The 12,980-nt window shown below is 42.1% G+C and overlaps 1 protein-coding gene across 1 annotated transcript in view; it reads left to right on the forward strand.

The window, feature by feature from the left end:
* The window catches only part of TAF4B (TATA-box binding protein associated factor 4b), a 147,520-nt gene that overhangs the window by 26,423 nt on the left and 108,117 nt on the right, over positions 1-12,980 (forward strand). Inside the window, exons 3-4 of the mRNA XM_073676958.1 lie at positions 2,149-2,271; positions 8,110-8,784. Coding sequence (XP_073533059.1) covers positions 2,149-2,271; positions 8,110-8,784 — 798 coding nt within the window. The remainder of the gene's footprint in view (positions 1-2,148; positions 2,272-8,109; positions 8,785-12,980) is intronic.

Genomic DNA, 12,980 nt, shown 5'->3' on the forward strand with positions numbered 1-12,980 from the left:
AAATAGAATTTGATAACATTGGGTCATCATATTGAATTTGTTGTCATTAGTGATGAGCTCGCTACTTGCATTTGCATTGGGTACTCGGGGTTTGCGGCTGTTAGACACCCAAAAAAAAAATTGCAGGGATTGCCCGTGAATGGCAGGCAATCCCTGCTTGTTATGTTTTACTGTATAACCGCCACGAAACATGGGGCGAGGACTCGAGCATGTCACTCGAGCACCTGCGATACTCGGTGCATACCTGAGCACCCGATGAAAACTCAAGTAGCGAGCACTTGCGCTCAACACTAGTCATCATATCGTCGTCGTTTTTTGTTTTTTTTTCTTTTGAAAAAATCACAACCCTAATCCTAATCCCAAAGAATGGGGGGAAATTTTTTTTTTTTTTTTTAAATTTTAGAATTAAATAAAATGACAAAGGGGATTTGATTTATTTCTTTTCTTTTGATCACTGTGATATGGTTTATCACAGTGATCAAAAGGAACCAATAGGGGAGATTCCCTATTGTTGCCGGGTACCGGCCGGCAGATCTAGGTGGGCGCATTGCGCATGCGCCAGCCATCTTCTCTTTATTTTTTTGCACCGGAAGATGACGAAGGGCCCAGGGGGCTTCATTTCTCTTTCTGTATATCATGTCAGAGGAGAGAGAAATGATTAACTGCTGGCACACTTTTTTTTTTTTCCTTCCGTGATCGCAGTTAATCAATGAATAACAGTGATTACGTAATCGGGGACCCAAAAAAACGGCCCTGAATATGTTCTCCAGGGTTTCAGCTTCCCCCAGTAGCTGAGACCCCGGAGACTTTCCAGCGCTGGGGGCGCTACACTGTTATTTCTCAGCGCTGTGAAAAAGCGTCGCTGAGGAATAAGTACCCTTAACTGCTTCCGTGAAAAGGCTTATCGGTGGTCGTTAAGGGGTTAAGCTCCCCATACATAATAGATGACTGTTTGCCTATAATTCTCTCCTGGGCCCACCATGCACAAGAAAGTTCAGCCGGACACTCTTGTTTTCTTTATGAAATAGTCGCTGTTAAACTCTGTACTCATTTTTGATACTTTGCTGTGTTGCCCATGGGACAAGGATGATGATTCTCTGGTGTTTTTATTGATTAAAACATGGAAAATTTTGCAAGCCTACTTGGCTACTATTTTGTACCACATCACCGTAGGCCCAATGCGATGTACATATGCATTTAGTTGATTGAATCAGAAGTGGTATTCAGACTTAGGACTTCAAACATGGATATGAATGATAATGTTTGAGCCATGATAAAGGGAACCTGACGGTTAATAGTCATGGCCGGAAGTGTTGGAACCCTTTTGAAATTGTTCCAGAAAGTCAAGTATTTACCCCAGAAAATTATTGCAATTATACATATTTTGGTATATGCTTGTTGATTTCCTTTGTGAGTATTGCAACAATGCAAAAAAACTGATTGAAAAAAGACTACTTGGACATAATTTCACACAACTCCAAAAATGGGCCGAAAAAAAATTGTTGGCACCTTTCCCAAATTGTGGGTAAACAACTTTGAAAGAGCATCTCATGAGTGAAACAAACTCACCTGTGGCAAGTAACAGGTGTGGGCAATGTGAAAATCCCACCTGAAACTAGATAAAAAGGGGAGAAGTTGAGTCAGTCTTTGCATTGTGTGTCTGTGTGTGCCATGTTAAGCAGAACAGAAAGAGAAGAGAACTGTCTGAGGACTTGAGAACCAAAATTGTTAAACAATATCAACAATCTCAAGGTTACAAGTCCATCTCCAGAGATCTTGATGTTCCTTAGTTCACGGTGCTTAACATAATCAAGACGATAGCTGAATGGCTCAGAAACGTACAGCATGCAGAAAATGGGATTGATGAATCTTCTGAAGGACTAGTTATTGTCCCCAACATGTTCTATTATCCACCAAATTTTCAGAGTTAAGGCACATTCAGATATCCGTACAAAGCGGTCTGAGATCAGACCGCAATGCAAGGACTGGCCTAAGGTCTTCCGAGCCAAGCGTGACAGCTTCATAGAATTATATCTTTGACCTATTTATACAGACGTTTAATTCACCCTAAGTAAAAGAAACCTTCCCCTACAGATAAAGTAACAACGCTAATGATTCCTTCTCTTATCATTTCTTGTTTACTTAAAGAATTCTGGAAAGCATCTGGTATCGAGCCTGGCGAGCAGCAGTGAGAAAACGGTACCTCTGTCTGCTGCCTTGACACCAGTGTCCCAAACAAAAACTTTTCAGAAGAACCCAAATATAATGCAAGTATGTATTAGATAAGTAACAGATTAAATGTGGCGTAAAAAAAGCAGCCAACTTCCTACACGACGTATGAGCAAGATGTAGTTAGTCACCCTAAATGAATACACACTTCAAATACAAAATTTGGGGAGTGTAACACTGGGAATCCTAAGTGTGTGATATATATACTTTGACAGTTTGATCATCACTTGACAACTCGTACAAGTTATGTACTTGCGGTCATGTGCCGCTTCCATTTATCTCAATGCTCAGTTGCATATTGGCAGCTTTGAAGCGGCGCTGAAGTGGTCACGAGCGGAATCCTAAGTCTGCATTACAAAGTTTTAGGCAATCTCGCACTCGCCCTCTCGCATCCTTTCCCACCACCACCTCCCCAATTTTTGTTTTGTACTCTGCTCGGAAAACACCTTTGAAGGGAATATGTCACAATTATTTTATATAAACATGCATATGTATAACTTGTTTAAAATGAACTGTTGTAATATTTATTTTAGCCACAGGGGGCTGCTATATTTGCTGCTGTGTAAGTGTGAAAGCATCACAATTGCATTGAACAGACAGAGGGCATTGTTTGAGGGTTGGATGCCGACCCTGTCTCATATGTTTGCAGCTGCTTCAGCTGTGAATTGTGCACGTTCCCTGGTATAACCATTTCATAGCTGTAGGGGATGCCTGGCGCTATTTTCTTGTAGCGCCGCATTATGTGCTGAGCTATAATTTCCCTCTGTTACTGCTACTTACTGTGATCAGAGCAGAGCAGTCAAATCATTGCCTGGTGCAGCGCTGTGATCACAGAATTTACCGGTGACGGCAGGTCCAATCAATAGGGCTGAGACACTGACTTCAGCCTGCGGTGAGAACAGGCCATTGGATGAAGTTGCTACCACAAGCCCTTTGGCCCGGACCTGCTGTCACCGTATAATGGTGATTACTATGATCAGATCGCTGCAGGCGGCAAAGATATGACTGCTCTGCTCTGATCACGGCAAAAAACGACTTCCTATCCTCCACCCCTGCTCTATTGCTTCTTCTTAGGTTAACTTATTAGGCTTTTCATCTGCTGTTTTTTTTGTATATGTTCCTGGGAAAGCTAAGTGGCAAGCTCCACTAGGAACAGATACAATGAACAGTGACTGAAGAACCTAATAACATAGGAGGAGGCATTAGTGGAGGGTTAGTTTGCATCCCCCGCCCTAACTCCGGCCCTGGTCATCACACACTGCTAAATATTAAAATTAAACACGCGCGCTTACACCCACACCCCCCCCCCCCCTTTAATTTTTTTTGTTTGTTCTTTTTTCCAAACTTCAGAATTTTTTTTCAAACTTTAGAAAAAAAATACTATACAAGATGCAAACAAAACCCTAAACACAATGGAGACTTTTTGTTTATTCACTGCATATTCATATTCCACCATTAGGAAGGTGCCATTTAAATTTTCACCTCACTTACCTGGAAAACCAGAACGGGCGCTGCCAGCTCTACTCCGTGAAACTGTCCACATGTCAATATAATATCGCAGTCACCAACAAAATGGCTCTGCACTGTGATCGTTAAAGTTAACAGAGGGGTCCTTTTCAAACACCCAGAAGGGGAGGGAAGGAGTGACATCAGACACATGGAGCAGATCCCACCCGCATTTGCTGCAGTCGTAATTTGAGCAAGCACTAGACTGGGTTTTCATGACAAATTTTCCCCAGTGTTTAAAAGTTAGAACTTGTACAAGAAAAATGACATCTAAATGAGCCCTAACAGGTATTTATATAAAAACTGTATAATTTTATTTTAATCAAAACTGATGCAAAATTGCAGTTTTAACAATAAGATGTCTGATTATGGTAAAAAAAAAAAACGGAAAACCCTTTACATAATTGGTATCACCTAATTTTTTGCAACCTGTACTATAAAACTATGTTTATTCCATATGGTGAACGTCATAAAAATATAGATCGAAACTTGGCAAATTGATACCAATGAAAATAACCCTTATCCAATAAATAAAAAAACATAGTCATAAGGCTTTATTGATGGGGGGGAATAAACTTCTGGCTCTAACAGTACCGACACAGCTGGGAAAAAAAAATAAATAAAAAAAAATATATATAATATATATTATGCGTGATTTTATTGTACATAAGCAGTGAAATGAAAAAAATAATTCAAACACGACTTACCATATTAATATGTTTATTATTGCTGTAATCGTACTGAAGGTTAATACAACACGGGCAGCACGGTGGCTCAGTGGTTAGCACTGTTGCTTTTGTAGCACTGGGATCTTGAATTAAAATCCCACAAAGGATCTGCAAGGAGTTTGTGTTCTTCCTGTGCTTGCCTGGGTTCCTCTGGGTGCTCCGGTTTCCTCCCACACTCCACAATTACATTGCGAGCCCCAATGCGGACAGTGATGATGTCTGTAAAGAGCTGTGGAATATGTGGTCCTAACAAGTAATAAATTAAGTCTATTAATAAGATATATGTACTTGAAAATAACATTAAAAATTACAACTTGTTCTGAAAAAATCAAACCTTCATACACCTATGTAAGTGTAAATAAATATATATATATATATATATATACATACATACATACATACATACATACATACATACATACATACATACATACATACATACATACATACATACTGCTCAAAAAAATAAAGGGAACACTTAAACAGAATATAACTCCAAGTAGATCAAACTTCTGTGAAATCAAACTGTCCACTTAGGAAGCAACACTGATTGACAATCAATTTCACATGCTGTTGTGCTAATGGAATAGACAATAGATGGAAATTATTGGCAATTATCAAGACACCCTCAAAGGAGTGGTTCTGCAGGTGGGGACCACAGACCACATCTCAGTACCAATGCTTTCTGGCTGATGTTTTGGTCACTTTTGAATGTTGGTTGTGCTTTCACACTCGTGGTAGAATGAGACGGACTCTACAACCCACAGAAGTTGCTCATGTAGTGCAGCTCATCCAGGATGGCACATCAATGCAAGCTGTGGCAAGAAGGTTTGCTGTGTCTGTCCGCGTAGCGTCCAGAGGCTGGAGTTTCTACCAGGAGACAGGCCAGTACACAAGGAGACATGGAGGGGGCCGTAGGAGGGCAACAACCCAGCAGCTGGACCGCTACCTCCGCCTTTGTGCAAGGAGGAGCACTGCCAGAGCCCTGCAAAATGACCTCCACCAGGCCACAAATGTGCATGTGTCTGCACAAACTGTTAGAAACAGACTTCATGAGGGTGGTATGAGGGCCCGATGTCCACAGATGGGGGTTGTGTTCACAGCTCACCACCGTGCAGGATTCTTGGCATTTGCCACTGAATACCAATATTGGCAAAGTCGCCACTGGCGCCCTGTGCTCTTCACAGATGAAAGCAGGTTCACACTGAGCACATGTGACAGACGTGACAGAGTCTGGAGACGCTATGGAGAGCGATCTGCTGCCTGCAACATCCTTCAACATGACTGGTTTGGCAGTGGGTCAGTAATGGTGTGGGGTGACATTTCTTTGGAGGACCGCACAGCCCTCCATGTGCTCGCCAGAGGTAGCCTGACTGCCATTAGGTACCGAGATGAGATCCTCAGACCCCTTGTGAAATCATATGCTGGTGTGGCTGGCCCTGGGTTCCTCCTAATGCAGGACAATGCCATACCTCATGTGGCTGGAGTGTGTCAGCAGTTCCTGCAAGATGAAGGCATTGAAGCTATGGACTGGCCCGCCCGTTCCCCAGACCTGAATCCGGTTGAGCACATCTGGGACATCATGTCTCGCTCCATCCACCAATGTCACGTTGCACCACAGACTGTCCAGGAGTTGGCGGATGCTTTAGTCCAGGTCTGGGAGGAGATTCCACAGTAGACCTTCCGCAACCTCATCAGGAGCATACCCAGGCGGTGTAGAGAGGTCATATAGGCACGTGGAGGCCACACACAATACTGAGCCTCCTTTGTTTTAAGGACATTACATCAAAGTTGGATCAGCCTGTAGTGTGTTTTTCCCCCTTAATTTTAGGGGTGACTCCAAATCCAGGCCTCCATTGGTTAATAAATTTGATTTCCATTGATGATTTTTGTGTGATTTTGTTGTCGGCACATTCAACTTTGTACAGAACAAAGTATTTAATGAGAATATTTAATTCATTCAGATCTAGAATGTTATTTGAGTGTTCCCTTTTTTTTTGTTTTTTGAGCAGTGTATATTTGAATGCCACAATTAAATAAAATAATTAAAAAGTCGCTGAATCTTTTAAGAAGTTTTATGGCTGTCCTCAGCAACTTTTAGAGGGATCTGAAGCGCTTAGTACATACTGTATATACACTGTCCTCAGTACCACAGTGTACAAGTGTGCAGAATGCTCTGAAGCTCCCCCTAGTGGTGGCCGCGAGCAACCAGATTGCTATCTGACCGTCTTCTGGTCCCCCCCCCCACCAGCCGCCTCCTGCTTCTTGTACAGGTCACTGATTATTCAGTGACCTGCCTCCTTATTAAAATTCTGCGCCGTCGCTATCAGTGTGGGCGGCGCGTGCGCAGTGTGAGATATCGCCATGTGCGCAGGACTTGAATAAAATGGAGGCGGCGTATGCACAGATCAAGGGTTTGGCTCGGTGAAAAATGTACTGAGCCGAAATCTCTATTTGCGTATGAAAATTAACTTGTACCACTATTAGCTTGCAAATAGAGTTACTTTGCACGTTAATAGTGTTATGAAGGTGTCTGGCCACTGTTCTGAAAGTGTAGCACAAGAGGAAAATGAACTACGGTATATTCCTCCCAGGAGCCACCGGCTTTCAGTCATGCAGGTGTGGCGGCACAGCTGCAGTCACCACTCGCAGCACAGTGAGCAGCGGCTGTAAGCATGCCAAGCACTGACTAATAGACGACTCTGCACTGATGTGCTGCCGAGTCGGCTGTCGGTCAACTCACTGTATAGTGAGCAATGACTGGACCCACATTGGAACGCCGGAATGACTGAAAGCAGTCTGCTCTCGGGAGAAATATAGTTAATTTTTCTCCAGGGTGTTGCATTGTCAATACTGTGGCTGTGCACATTCATAATGCTATTAACTTGCTGATTAACCTCACAGCTGCAGGTTAATGGCGTTATTGGACCTGACCGGTTCCCTTAGTCTATGAAGATGATAGAAAAGTGCATTGGACAGCTTTTTCCATTACACTTCCCTGTACACTTTATGGCACCTATATATTTCTAGGGAACAGGGAAGGAAAGAAAGGGAGAGTCAGCTCACCGGAATTCAGTCTGCAAATCCTCTATCCAGAGATCCTCGCAGGGAGCCACCCTTGCTCAGGTCGGTACAATGAAGAAAAAAGGGGGAAAAAACTCCAGCGTAGGATAAAGTTAAAACATAGTAGTTTATTAAATCCAAGATAAAAAAAAAATCGAGTTCATCCGAGAAATACAAGCAGCATCATATGTATCTGCTCCAGTGAGGAATTTCATTAGTCAAATCGACGCGTTTCAACTCAGACGAGTCTTATTCATGATCTCAGATCACAGATGCATGTGATGCTGCTTGTTTCTTGGATGAACTCGATTTTTTTTTTTTTTTTTTTTTTTTTTTTTTTATTATCTTGGATTAAATAAACTACTATGTTTTAACTTTATCCTACGCTGGAGTTTTTCCCACTTTTTTCTATATATTTCTAGAGTATATTCTAAATATATGCTGATTATAAGTAAGGGTGACAGTAAATCTTTAAAATATTATTGTAATTACATGAAGAGATTGTGTTTTTTTTTTTTTTTTTTTTTTTTTTTTTTTTTTTTTGTGCATTTGGATTTCTCATTGTGTCTTTCTTCTGTTACAGTCTGCTGCATCAAGTGGAATTGTCAAGGTTTCCTCATCTGTAGCTTCTAAAACAAATGCCTCCATTGCCGCTCCTACATTAGTTAGGATTTGCACTGCTCCACAAACAGTAGCTAATAGCCAAGCGGCCCCTACAGTAATAATCCGAGCCTCTGCCCCTTCTGCTGCAGCCATTTCCGGCACTTCACCTGATGTCACAACAACCTCTCCATCCACAGTGGGCATTACAAGCTCTTCTGCCCTGTCCTTAAACTCCAGCACTGTGGCTGTGTTACCTGTTAGAACGTCTCAAGCTCCAATTACACCCATTGCAGGAAATACTAGCCGTTCAATTGTGACGCCGACTGCAAATGTATGCCCTTCCCCGGTGCCAGCGGCTACTGCAATACCTACTCCTGCTAAACAAGCAACAGCAAATCTAGTCAAAGCCTTCATCCCATCCAGTGGACCTCAGACTGGTACTAGCAGCTCTACTATCAAGATAGCTGGAAGTAATGTTTGCAGTGCAACCACTCCAGTTGGGACATCGATCATAGTTTCCAGCATACCTCCTTTGGTTACCTCCTCTATGAGAGAAAGTACCCGATCAGTGCAAATACAAGCAAGTGTTCCTCCGGGAGCCTCCAATGTGTGCAAAGCCGAGCCTCAGAGTAAAGCACAGCCTACAAGTACCACAGTAAGCATACATGTTCTTCTATTCTCCTCTCTCCTTCCCCTTTACTGTTGGGATTCCTCAAGGATCAGTCCTAGGCCCCCTTCTTTTCTCCTTATACACCGCTCCCATTGGACAAACAATCAGCAGATTCGGTTTTCAGTACCATCTCTATGCTGATGACACCCAATTATACACCTCTGCTCTGGACATCACCCCTGCATTACTACAAAAGATCAGTGATTGTCTTTCTGCTGTGTCTAACATTATGTCCTCCCTCTGTCTAAAATTGAATCTGTCAAAAACTGAACAACTCGTATTTCCTCCCTCCACTAACCTACGTACCTGTGCCCGATATTGCCATTTCCGTTTGTGGCTCAACCATTACTCCCCAGCAACAAGCCCGCTGTCTTGGGGTCATTTTTGATTCAGATCTTTCCTTCACTCCTCGCATCAAATCACTCACTCGTGTCATCTACACCTCAAAAACATCTCTAGAATCAGAACATTTCTCACCTTTGACTCGGCAAAAACTCTTACTGTAGCTCTTATTCATTCTCGTCTCGACTATTGCAACTCTCTACTAATCAGTCTCCCTCTTACTAAACTCTCCCCTCTCCAATCCGTCCTTAACGCAGCAGCCAGGATCCTATTCCTCGCAAACCGCTACACTGATGCCTCTTCCCTGTGCCAGTCATTGCATTGGTTGCCCATCCAATATAGAGTTCAGTTTAAACTTATCACGCTTACCCACAAAGCACTCCATGCTTCGGTACCCCCCTACATCTCCTCCCTTGTCTCAGTCTACCACCCTACACGTGCCCTCCGTTCTGCCAATGACTTAAAACTAAAATCCTCCATAATCCGAACTTCCCACTCCCGTCTCCAAGATTTCTCGTGTGCTGCTCCAATTCTTTGGAATGCACTACCCATGACAGTTCGATTAATTCCCTATAACCACAGTTTCAAGCAGACCCTAAAAACCCATTTCTTTAGACTGGCGTATCGCCTCCACACACTATCTGTCCGTCCCAGTTTTCCCCCATATTAAAATCTTCTTCAATTTCAGGTTCATACCAACCATGCACATAATAGCCTCGGTCAGGACTGCACACATACTGGCAGGCGACCAGTCCATGTATTATTTATCCTATTTAGTATATCAAGGCTGCCGAGCACAGTGCTTGGCTATCTCCAGCCTTCCCAGTGCACATGATCGATCACCACTTCATTCACACAGAGCTTTTCAGAGCCCCTGTCCTGTGGATTAGTGGGGGTCCTAGTTTTCTGACCCTTACCGATCAAGAAGTTATTCACAATCCTTTAGATGGGGGACAACATAGGTCAGTTTTTGTAGGGTAGAGTTACTAGTTATTCACTTAAATGGGTTGTTCATGCGCCTAAAAAGTTTTGGTTTTGCAAATATAAATTATAGGGATTTTCCCATCTTGTGTGTTTATTGAACAGGGTCCCGTCATACTCTGCTTTCAGGTGGGCCTCATAAAAAACAAATGCACTGGAGCACTTTTCTTTAACCCTGTGTGTGTAATTCCTCCATTATTACTCCTTTAATTGTGAGAACACAGTTACAACTGAAGGTGTCAATTCAACTTGTTAATGGGGCATGTTCCTGCACTCACACTGTCTAATTGCACTTTTCCCTGACATGTGGAAGGGTGTCGCCCTAATGTCAATTTAATCATACAGTTCCAGGAGGGGTTAATAAAGGAACGACACATTGCAGAGTTATAAAAAGAGATGTATTAGACCTGTTATTTTATAGGGAATACAAGCATTTCTTAAAAATATACTTGTCTGGAGAGATGACTGGTACTCTTCCAATAAAAATCGGGCTTTTTTGTCAAATTGGGATCAATGTTAGTGGACTGATTTTCTTACTGGTACAGTTCACCATTGTACTACTCTTCTCACCATTGTTCTGCTGGGTTCATCTATTCACTCAAATAATGAACAACCACAAAATCATTTTAAAATTATTCATTTTAATTTTTATATTAAAAAGAAATACATACATATATAAATCAAAGGACATAATTATAGAAAACACTCAGGGATATACAATAAATAATCTAAACTAAATAATAGTATATCTCTATACTTATACTCCTTGAGAAAGCCATCCGGCGAAACGGCGTTGGAGGTGTTGGGGCCTATCTATATGGTATTTATTCCTCCTTATGTGTTGACTTGGTCACATTAATGCATTTAACTTAGCACTCTAATTTATATATATCCATTGTGATTTAATTTATTCACAATTTTTAGTTGCTGCTATATGTATTCATTGCACTTTGCACTTTAACACATAGTCGGGACTTGCCCTCTATATTTCTTTTTATTGATTTGTGCCCCACAGCGAATGAATTATTGGGTATTTATTGTATATCCCTGAGTCAATTATAGAAAACAATGTCCTGTGACTTTTATATGTATGTATTTCTTTTTAATATAAAAATGTATTAAATGAATAATTTTAAAATGATTTTGTGGTTGTTCATTGTTTGTTTGAGTGGGTTTTGCATTTAGGATTAATGAATAATCCATTATAGATATGTTCTACTACTTTTAGTTAGTTGTGTTGCGTTCATCTATTGTAATGCAGTAGGTGAAATCTGTGGATAAGGGTATGTGCACACGAAGCGGATTTGAAGCAGAAATTTCCTGAGCTTTTTTACCTCTCCCTGGCAGAAAAAAATGCATGTGTAGTTACATGCGGTTTTTGAGCATCAATGAATGATTTTTGGAGTTAAATAAAGTTTATTTGGTGGGACATTGCTTAAACCTTTGGATTACCATAGAACTGGGGTGAGTATATTGGTTCATTTAAATGATTAAAGAATGGGTCTGTTGTATTTCAAAGAAAGTGTTTACACTGTATTTCTTTACTTTGTTTGGTCATGAAAAGGTCTGATTGACACCTTGACATCACCAAACAAAAGAGCTGGGTGTCAGCTAGTCCCATGCACCCAATCTTAATTAGCATTTCTATTCATGTAATTTGTGACTGCTGTGAGCTGTTTTTTTTGGGTCTGGGAAGGTGCCAAACATTTCCCTGGCCATACTTAACATCTCACAGTTGGTTCTTAGCCGCTATGCCCCACAATCAGCACTCAGCAGTGCTTTGGACACCATGTATTTATATTGCGTCCAAAACAAGGTGTTCTAATGCCGTACTTTTGTTGTCGGTACATGTGAATCCACCGCATATGACACTTCAGTCGCTCAAAATGTACAGCGGAGACTAGCGTGTCCGCCACAGAAATTGATACACTGCGGCTGAGTTTGAGTACGTGGCCACGCTTAGGAGCCGCTGCTGGTTTGATGCTGCGGTTTTATGTAGCATCAAACCCACAGCGTCCAGATGTTACGGCATAGTGGATGGGATCTCTAGAAATCCCATGTCCACTATGTGTGCATCAGAGGCTGCTAATCACCCGTGAACACTGACATGCGGCGCATCTTTCAGGACCGCAGCATGTCATATTTTCTTGCGGAGTCTCTAGTCTCCACATCAGAAATTTGACCACTAGAAAGTATTGAATGTGGTAATTCGCATGGTTCCATGAACACATGTGATTTTTACCTGCGTTCAATAGAATGCAATGTTTTGGACGCAGCAAAAATTTGCGTCCAAAGCGCTGCTACGTCTGAATTATGGGCACAGAGCCTAAAATTTAAAAAAGAAAAAAGCTTGGGCTCCCGCATCATTTTTATAACCAGCAGAGGGAAAGCCGACCGCTGGGGGCTGATATTAGTAGCCGCGGAAGGGGTCATTAGCCAACAATGTTCTATGGCTATTAATATCAGCCCACAGCTGTTTGTTTTACCTTTACTGGCTAGATTACAGGGAGACCCCAGAAAATAATGGACGTGGGGTCCCCCTATAAAATCTAACCAGCAAAGGCTAAGCTAGACAGCTGCATGCTGATGTTAATAGCCAGGGAAGGGGCCATGGATACTAGCCCCTTCCGCTGCTATTAGTATCACCCCATAGCACTCCCATAAATGGCGCATCCACAAGATGCGCCAAATCTGGTGCTTAGCCTTGCTCTTCCACACTGCCCTGTAGCGGTGGCAGGAGGTAATGAGGTTGGGGTTCACGTCAGCCTTATATTGGCGGCTGACGTGAAGCCCAGGTTAGTACTGTAGGGCGTCTATAAACCCACCCCCCCCCCCCCCTCCATTACTAACCACATAGT

The sequence above is a fragment of the Phyllobates terribilis genome, unplaced genomic scaffold, assembly GCF_046119375.1.
Source record: "Phyllobates terribilis strain yellow unplaced genomic scaffold, ASM4611937v1 Scaffold_4__5_contigs__length_816908805, whole genome shotgun sequence".
Classification (NCBI taxonomy): domain Eukaryota; kingdom Metazoa; phylum Chordata; class Amphibia; order Anura; family Dendrobatidae; genus Phyllobates; species Phyllobates terribilis.